The sequence below is a fragment of the Alexandromys fortis genome, unplaced genomic scaffold (assembly GCF_014885135.2).
Source record: "Alexandromys fortis isolate MF-2015 unplaced genomic scaffold, M_Fortis_MF-2015_v1.1 scaffold_390, whole genome shotgun sequence".
Lineage (NCBI taxonomy): Eukaryota > Metazoa > Chordata > Mammalia > Rodentia > Cricetidae > Alexandromys > Alexandromys fortis.
In genome coordinates this window covers 1702-10551 of record NW_026068261.1, presented here as the reverse complement: position 1 = coordinate 10551, position 8850 = coordinate 1702, and the positions used below count along the sequence as shown (strand labels likewise).

General features: G+C 48.7%; 2 protein-coding genes across 13 annotated transcripts in view; one reads left to right on the top strand and one right to left on the bottom strand.

Moving 5' to 3' along the window:
• The window catches only part of LOC126494402 (H-2 class I histocompatibility antigen, D-37 alpha chain-like), a 154198-nt gene that overhangs the window by 143653 nt on the left and 1695 nt on the right, over positions 1 to 8850 (bottom strand). The gene's annotated exons all lie outside the window — the stretch shown is intronic.
• LOC126494405 (H-2 class I histocompatibility antigen, D-37 alpha chain-like) lies at positions 2226 to 6965 on the top strand. 3 transcript variants are annotated; one of them, XM_050131770.1, is made up of 8 exons: positions 2226 to 2487; positions 2825 to 3047; positions 3217 to 3486; positions 3728 to 4003; positions 4531 to 4806; positions 4933 to 5049; positions 5229 to 5258; positions 5939 to 6965. In XM_050131770.1, exons 2-8 carry the CDS (start codon positions 2984 to 2986, stop codon positions 5974 to 5976), a joined length of 1071 nt encoding a protein of 356 aa, XP_049987727.1. In that variant the 5' UTR covers positions 2226 to 2487; positions 2825 to 2983; the 3' UTR covers positions 5977 to 6965. The 3 variants fall into 3 exon arrangements, with proteins under 3 accessions (XP_049987727.1, XP_049987728.1, XP_049987729.1); XM_050131771.1 differs by having other exon boundaries at positions 2227 to 2487; positions 3167 to 3486; XM_050131772.1 differs by having other exon boundaries at positions 2227 to 2487; positions 3141 to 3486.

Here is an 8850-nt window from a genome sequence, read left to right as displayed (position 1 = left end):
CCAGTTAATTATTCCTTCAATTAGTTGTCCCATTTTTAAATCATGCATTACATAATCATACAGAGACCTAGCTTTATTCTTCAAAGACCTCGAAAGAACGACACTCAACTTCATATGGAAAAGCAAAAAATCCAGGATAGCCAAAACAATCCAGTACAATAAAAGAACTTCTGGAGGCATCACAATCCCTAACTTCAAACTCTACTACACAGCTACAGGACTGAAAACAGCCTGGTATTGGCATAAAAACAGACAGGAGGACCAATGGAACTGAATCAAAGAACCTGATATTAATCCACACTCCTTCGAACACCTGATTTTTGACAAAGAAGCAAAAAATATCAAATGAAAAAAAAGAATATTTAACAAATGGTGCTGGCATAACTGGATATTAACATGTAGAAGAATGAAAATAGACCATATATCACAATGCACAAAACTCAAGTCCAAATGGATCAAAGACCTCAACATAAAGCCAGCTACACTGAATATCATAGAAGAGAAAGTGAGAAGTACACTTGAATGCATTGGCACAGGGAACCACTTCCTAAATATAATCCCAGTAGCACAGACACTAAGCAACAATTAATAAATGGGACCTCCTGAAACTGAAAAGCTTCTATAAAGCAAAGGACACGGCTTTCAAGACAAAACAACAGCCTACAGAATGGGAAAAGATCTTCACCACCCCCACATCTGAGGTCTGATCTCCAAAATATACAAAGAACTCAAGAAAAGAACGAATAATCCAATAAAAAAATGAAGTACAGACCTAAACAGAGAACTCTCAACAGAGGAATCTAAAATAGCTGAAAGACACTTAAGGAAATGCTCAACATCCTTAGTCATCAGAGAAAGGCAAATCTAAATAACTCTGAGATTCCGTCTTACACCTGTAAGAATGGCCAAGATCAAAAACACTGATGACAACTAATGCTGGAGAGGATGTAGGATGTGGGAGACCATGTGTTTCCATCTGGAGTCCATTTGAGTTCAAGCTTGCCTGCTCTACTTTTTCCTATAACCTTGAGGGCTGTGAGAGACTTCTGATTTAGTCCGTGAGAAGAGAACACTCTATCTAACAGACCATATACTGCTGATGTCAAACCTCAGGAACATCACGATAGAATGTAAGGCTGCTACCTAGCAGCAAACACCTGTTGGAGAGGAGGCTGCTCACTCAAGGGCAGGAATGGTCTTGTGGTTAGACACTGACTGACATCTGTGCTGTGCTTTATTCTGCTTTTCTATATAAGCAAGTTCTGAAATAAACTCTGGGCTGTTTGGCTGCTTCCGCACAACCAGACAGACCTCCCAATTCTATCCTGTCTTCTGTTTCTTCTGGGTTTTCTTTGGCCTCGAGGATTCCTTATCCAGAGACCCTAGCTGACCTTGCAGGAGCAGGTTCCTACAGTGGGGTAAAGGAAACACTTCTGCATTGCTGGTGGGAATGCAAGCTGGTACAACCCCTTGCTTGTCAGTATAGTGATTTCTCAGAAAATTAAGAAACAACCTTCCTCAAGACCCAGTAATACCACTTTGGGGTATATACCCAAAGGAAGCTCAATTGTGCCACAAGGACATGTGCTCAACTATGTTCATAGCAGCCTTGTTTGTCATAGCCAGAACCTGGAAACAACCTAAATGCCCCTCGACCAAAGAATGGATAAGAAAAATGTGGTATATTTACACAATGGAATACTACACAGCAGAAAAAAAATAGCGACAGCTTGAAATTTGCAGGTAAATGAATGGAGATAGAAAACATTTTGAGTGAGGTAACCCAGATCCAGACACAATTATCACATGTACTCACTCATAGGAGGTTTTTAAACATAAAGCAAAATAAACCAACCTACAAATCACAATACCAGAGAACTTAGACAACAATGTGGACACTAAGATACTTACATAGATCTAATCTACATGGGAAGTAGAAAAAGAAAATCTCCTGAGTAAATTGGGAGCATGGGAAGCTTGGCAGAGGGTTGGGTTGAAGGGGAGGGGAGAGGCAGGAAGGGGAGTAAAGGAAACTGTAGAACTCAATAAAACTCAATAATAAAGAGAGAGAGAGAGAGAGACCTAGGTTTATTGAGTGAGGACAAAGTCCCAAGTCCTCAGAAGTGGCTTTCAGGTTCTGAGAGCATAAAGGTGTGGTTTGGTTTGGGAAGTATAAAAACCTGGTGATTTCCATCTTGCTTTCTCTTTCTTCCAGGTTTGTCTAGCTAGGATGGTCCGGATCTCACTGTGCTGCTCCCAGGCTCTGCTTCCCTATTTTGTCACAGCTATGTCCTGCCATCCTGCCCCCTCCAGCGCTTTCATTGCTTCAGGCTACACGGACAACAAAGGAGTTCAAGCACTTTGAGCCCTGAGTACACACAGTGGAGCAAGCGGAAGGAGCTGGAGCATTGAGGACCCACAGGAGAACAGACAGAATTGCCAAACCTGCCTTCAGAACTTGCTCCACCTCTACAACCAGTCAGGGCGGTGAGTGATTTCCGGGTCGGGAGTCAAGATGCCTCAAGCCCCCTCCCACCCCACTGGTCCTGAATCTCCCCTGATCCCAGTGTCCGAGATTCCGCAGGAGGCTGTGGGTGTCAGAGTTTTGTTTTGCTTTGGGGACTATTTCTGCGAGTGGGTGGTATTGGGTTGGCCGGGCTGGGTACGGGGCCAAGTTCCCACAGTATCCGGGACATTGACAGTTGCCCCTGAGTGAAGAGCACAGGGGTCCGGTTAAAGTCCTAGGTCATGCAGTGACTTTTGACAGCATTTTCTTTATTAAAGACGTCAGAACAATGTCCGGCACTGTTTTTCGTATACACAGTTCTACTTTCAACTCCCACCGGGTTCCTCTTTCGGACACAAACGATGCACTCAGCTCTCATTGGACACCAGAGAAACCAATCAGTGACACAGAGGTTACAAGTAGAGCAGTTGACAGGAATCGCTTCTACACCCTTCACAGGCCCTTGTACTGAGGACAATGTCTTCTTCCTGGCTCAAGTTGTTGGTTAGAGCCATAGTTCTTCTGGTCCAGACACAGGCTAGTGAGTACGGGGTGGGGAGACTGCGGGACGGAGAAGGGAGGAGAAGGGAGCCGGGTGGGGGCAGTACCCAATAAAGTCATTTTACTGCCCTAGTCCTTGTCTCCCCTGCCTTCTCCTAGGACCCTGGTCCCTGGATGAGGGTCGGTGTCTCACTGCTGGCCTCCCCCAGGCTCGCACTCCCTGCGGTATTTCTACACCGCTGTGTCCCGGCCCGGCCTCGGGGAGCCCCGGTTCATCGCCGTCGGCTACGTGGACGACACGCAGTTCGTGCGCTTCGACAGCGACGCGGAGACACCGAGGATGGAGCCGAGGGCACCATGGATGACGCAGGAGGAGCCGGAGTATTGGGATAGGGAGACGCAGAAAGCCAGGAACACAGGGAAGAACTTCAAACTGAACCTCAAGACCCTGCTTGGCTACTACAATCAGAGTGACAACCGTGAGTGACCGCAGCCCCCTCCATCTCCCGAGTCAGGCTTGGGTCATCTTCACCCGCTGAGTCGAAGTTTCAACCAAACACCTGCCCAGACCCTCAAACAGGAAAGACCCCCGCAGAGTTTGGCTCAGGTTTCTGTTTCACTTTTGATCTGAAAGGTCGGATTAAGGACGCACTGACCGGGGGGGGAAGGGGGGGTGACAGGGTGGCCGCAAGGTGGCGCTAACCACTGTGTCCCCACCAGAACCTCACACTCTGCAGTGGATGTATGGCTGTGACCTGGGTCCAGATGGACGCCTGCTCCGTGGGTACTGTCAGGAGGCCTATGATGGCCGGGATTATATCTCCCTGAACGAGGACCTGCGCTCCTGGACCGCAACTGACGCGGCCTCTCAGATCTCTAAGCGCAAGTCAGAGAAGGCAGAGGAGGCTGACCACCAGAGAGCATACCTGCAGGGCCTCTGCATACACTGGCTCCATAGATACCTGCAGCTGGGGAACGCGACCCTGCTGCGCTCAGGTACCTGGAGACCAATCCTCGCTTTTCCTTGGTAGTGTGGGAGAAAGGCTTGGGCATCCTCAGAGGAAGAACACTGTCCAGCAGGCACTGGGCTGAGGAATAAGGACAGGGAGACTCCAGGCTGCTTTTACCATTGGGAGACTAACCCTTATACAGCAGGTCAGTCTTGAAGATGGACCACAGGAGCTTTTTCTCTCAGGCCTCCTTCTGTGGTCACCCTCGGTGTCTCTGGAGTCTGACTCCAGCTTTTCTGAGTCTCCTGGCCCTCACTCAGCTCAGGACCAGAATCTCTTCCCCTCCATCAGTCTGCAGAGCCCTGAAGCCTCCTACCCCAAACTGTCACTCACATCTTAGAGCATCCCGAAGAGCACATGACCCCGGGGCCTGAGCTCTAGCTGGGGTCTACTAATATCAGGACACCCTAATCCCACCCCAGTTCCCCAGTCCATTCCCAGAATGGTCACATGGACACTGTTGAGACCCTAGAAGAAAGCAAGATGTTTCATCTTCACAACTCTTTTCCTCAGACCCCCCAAAGGCACATGTGGCCCATCATCCTGGACCTAAAGATGATGTCACCCTGAGGTGCTGGGCCCGGGGCTTCTACCCTGCTGACATCGCCCTGATCTGGCAGAGGGAGGAAGAGGAACAGACTCAGGACATGGAGCTGGTGGAGACCAGACCTTCTGGAGATGGAACCTTCCAGAAGTGGGCATCTCTGGTGGTTCCTTCTGGGGAGGAGCACAAATACACATGCCATGTGCACCATGAGGGGCTGCCTGAGCCCCTCACCCTGAGATGGGGTAAGGAGGGAGAGGGTGCAGAGCTGGGGTCAGGGAAAGCTGGAGCCTTCTATAGACCCTGAGCAGAGTCAGGGCTGAGAACTGGGTCATGACCCTCATCTTCCCTTCCCGCCCTTCCCTTCCCAGAGCCTCCTCAGTCCACGGTCCCCATCATGGCAGCAGTCATTGCTGGTCTGGTTCTCCTTGGAGCTGTGATCATTGGAGCTGTGGTGGCTGTTGTGATGAAGAGGAGGAGAAACACAGGTAGGAAAGGGCAGGGTCTGAGTTCTCTCTCAGCCCCTTTTAGAAGTGTGCTCTGCCTCATTAATGGGAAACACATCCACACCCCTCATTGCTGCTGTTTCTAACCTGGGTCTCCTGTCAGTTCTGGAAACTTCCTAGGGTCAGAGACTTCCCTGGTCTCACAGCTTTTCTTCTCACAGGTGGAAAAGGAGGCTATTATCATGTTGTAGGTAAGTGTGGGGGGAGCAGGATTGTCCCTGGGGCTCTTGGGGTGGAGCTGGAGCTGGTGGGGAGCCCCTAATTCCTCCTCCAGCCACAGCCTCTCAGTCTCCTGAATGTGTCTTGTTGATGAGGATTCCCCTCTGTATGCTGTGAATACCATTGCTTAATAAAGAAACTATCTTGAGCCCATGATAGGGTAGAATTAAGCTAGGTGGGGAAAACAAAACTGAATGCTGGAAGAAAGGAGGTGGAGTCAGGGAAGCCATGGAGCCTCTGTGGGAGACAGAACCTTACTAGTTGGCCAGGAGCCTTGTGATAAAATATAAAATAATGGAGATGGGTTAATTCTAGATGTAAGAGCTAGCTAGCTGTATGCTTAAGTAATTGGCCAAGCAGTGATTTAATTAATATAGTTTTTGTGCGGTTATTTTGGGAGTCTGGGCAGCCGGGAACAAACAAGAGGCCTCCAACTACACCTTGTCATTTCTTCTTCTGCAGGCAGGGACAGTGCCTAGAGCTCTGTCTTGTCTCTGGAGGTTTAAAAACATGACACATTGGGGGCCTGGGAATGGGGCTGAGATACACAGGATAGGTCTGGGTCCCAAGGCCTCTCAGATTTAGATATTTTGAGTCATGGAGGAACTCTGAGACATCTTTATACTGACTACTCATGACTCTTGTCCTATAGCTTTAGACATCTGCCTCGTGGGACTGAGTAAGGGCTGACTCAGGAAACACCAGATCTCTGGGGATGATGAAGATCTGCAAAAGCCACTCCTACCAACCAGTACACTGACCCTGAGTTCCTTTCCAGGACCAAGCTTCCTGTTCCCAATACTAACAGGAGAGACTCTATTAATAAATAAAGCTTGCTTGAATATCAGAGCAAAGCAGCCATGTTTGCCAGCCATAGAGGCCAGGCAGTGGTGGCACACACCTTTAATCCCAGCAGCCACACTAGGTAGCCATAGAGGCCAGGTGGGGGTGGTGCATGATTTTAATCCCAGCACTAGAGAGGGATATAAAATAGGAGGAGACAGATCTCAGCCCAGTCTCAGTCTGAATCTGAGGATTCCTGGAGGCAGAATCACCCATTTTTGGTCTGAGGTAGAGGTTAGAGCCAATGACTGGCTGCTTTGCTTTTCTGATCTTCATCTTGAACTCCGATATCTGTCTCTGGGTTTTTATTATTCATGCAACAGGGGACAAGCTCCATCTTGCCACCTCCATGCTACTTGACTTCCCTACTGAAAATAAGAATCTGATTCTTAGCCGGGTGTTTCCCATTGTCGCTGTCTCCGGCAAATGGAAACAGTTTCAGCCATGTAAAGCAGCAGTGTTCTGCAGTGTCAGCGACCACTCCACAGATGTGTGTGCTCCGTGTGTGACATACTTTCATTCCTGCAGGTAGCCCACGCTATGAGCCCACCATCCCTCCTATGTCAATTTAGGTTGTTTTTAAAAAAGGGGAAGAGGGGCTGAAGAGACGGCATGAACAGTCACGGGACTTTACCTGTGTCTATTTATCACTAGTCATCTAGTTTCTTTACTGTTCACACAAGGCCACTAAAGGACCGGGGTGCAGGGTGGCTGGAGAGATGGCTCAGTGGTTGAGCGTTTGCTGCTCTTCCAGGAGACCCGACTTCAACTCCAGCAGCTCCTGAAACCCCAGCTCCAGGGGACCTGATACTCTCCTCTGGGCTTCATGGACACTAGCCCTCACACATGCACACACACATATAATGTAGACCAGGCTGGCCTAGAACTCAGAGATCCCCCTGTCTCTGCCTCCCAGGTGCTGGGATTAAAGGTGTGCTGGGATTAAACCTGGCCCACCCAGGATATTTTTACATGGCCTTGGGCTTTTGGTGTCTAAAACAGGTATTCAAATCAAATACTACTAATAAAATATTAATAATTTATTTAAAATCCATTATTTGGTATATGTATAGAATTTTACCACTTATTATAGATTTAAAAAAATTGCCTATAAATATGCTATGTCAAAGAATTATACTTTGTCTGGTGTGGTGGTCCGTGCCTGTAATCCTAGTAATTGAGAAGTAGAGACACAAGGACCAGGAGTTCAAGGTCATCCTTACCCACATAGCAAGTTCAAGGCCACCCTGGACTACAGAGCTACCCCTCTGAAAACCCCTCTCAAAACACACACAGGGTGGGGTGACTAAGTCTCAGCCAAGTGTTTGATCCTGAAGAACGCAGAGCATCTTCGGCGTTTTTCATAGTTACTGAGAGTTTGATTCGTCATCTACATTGCAGATGCCACTCCTATAAATCCACGGCACAGAATCACAGAAGCATGCTCCAGGTCATTTCGGGAACTGTGACCTAATCCCGCACCTCAGTCCGTTCAGCAATTTGTTGTGCTTGTTTTTCGAAACAGGGTCTCACAAGTAGCCCGGGCTGGCCTTGAACTTGCTCTGTAGCAATCCCTGCTTCAGGCAGGGCTGACCAGGAAATTCAGGGCTTCATGTGTTCTAGGCAAGGGCTCTACTAACCCACTAAATCCTAAACTGGAGCAGTCAAGTCAGCAACTCAAATACCAAGTTTTAAGATTTTTATTTCTATTTTGTGTGAGTGCCTGCATGTGTATCCGTAAACCACACGTGTGTTTGGTGCTGTTGGAGGCCAGGAGAGGGCATCAGATCCCTGGAACTGGAATTAGAGACAGTTGTGAGCCGGCATGAGGTGCTGGGAACTGAATCCAGGTCCTCCACAAGAGCAGCCGGTGCTCTCGACTGCTGAGCTATCTCTTCAGCCTTTCCAATATGAACTTTAAAATCACACATTCTAATATAATGCAGTACACTTAGGCATGAGGAAATGCTGTCTGTACCTTCTGTAATCAAACCATGTCTCTGTAAGAGCACAAAACACCATGTCCAATCAAACGCCGCGATTCCTAACATGCGGCAGCATCAGAGCTGAGCTGGGAAATTTCAAGCGTTGTTCCCTGGATACAGAGTGGCGTGAACAGAGTGCTCAGGACGGAGGCTGCAGTGATGTCCCATGACAAAGGCGAGCCTGCACTGCCAGCAGCGTTAACTGCACTACACCTTTTGAACTCGAGTTAAGTTTGGTCCTTGTGCATCCTAAGACCTCTTACTATACTCATGACCCACCACACTGGTCGCACACTGCATAGCCAAGAGTCTCCATGCTGGGCTCCGTCACGTTGTTGTACGTCACACTAGCAGTGTGTCCTAGTTTCTGTTCTGACGCCATGACAAAACACTTTAGCCAGAAACAACGTAGGGCCTGGAGGTTTATTGGGCCCACAGCTCCAGGGCACGGTCCATCACTAAGGGAGTCACTGTGGCTGCAGCCTGGGACAGGTGCACACATCACATCCACCAGTCAAGGCAGAGGGAAACATGCAGCCAGAGAGGCCGGCAGGGACCATGAGAGATGCTCCCTGGCAGGCACGGCTTACTCATTTACCATTAACTGGGACGTGGTGAGAGGGATGTCTGGGGACACGTTGCCCTCCTCTGCAGCACTGCAGCTCACACCACGCCCTCCCACACACTGCACCACTGGGGTTTCCCATAAGCTGCATTCAAGTTTCCCCATAATCTT

What these genes read in the sequence shown, in the direction of transcription:
- LOC126494405 (XM_050131770.1), top strand. Translation starts at nt 2,984, where the DNA reads ATGTCTTCTTCCTGGCTCAAGTTGTTGGTTAGAGCCATAGTTCTTCTG. An exon ending in TCTGGTCCAGACACAGGCTA is followed by an intron (nt 3,048 to 3,216) that starts GTGAGTACGGGG and finishes GGCCTCCCCCAG; the next exon opens with GCTCGCACTCCCTGCGGTAT. An exon ending in GAAGAGGAGGAGAAACACAG is followed by an intron (nt 5,050 to 5,228) that starts GTAGGAAAGGGC and finishes TTCTTCTCACAG; the next exon opens with GTGGAAAAGGAGGCTATTAT.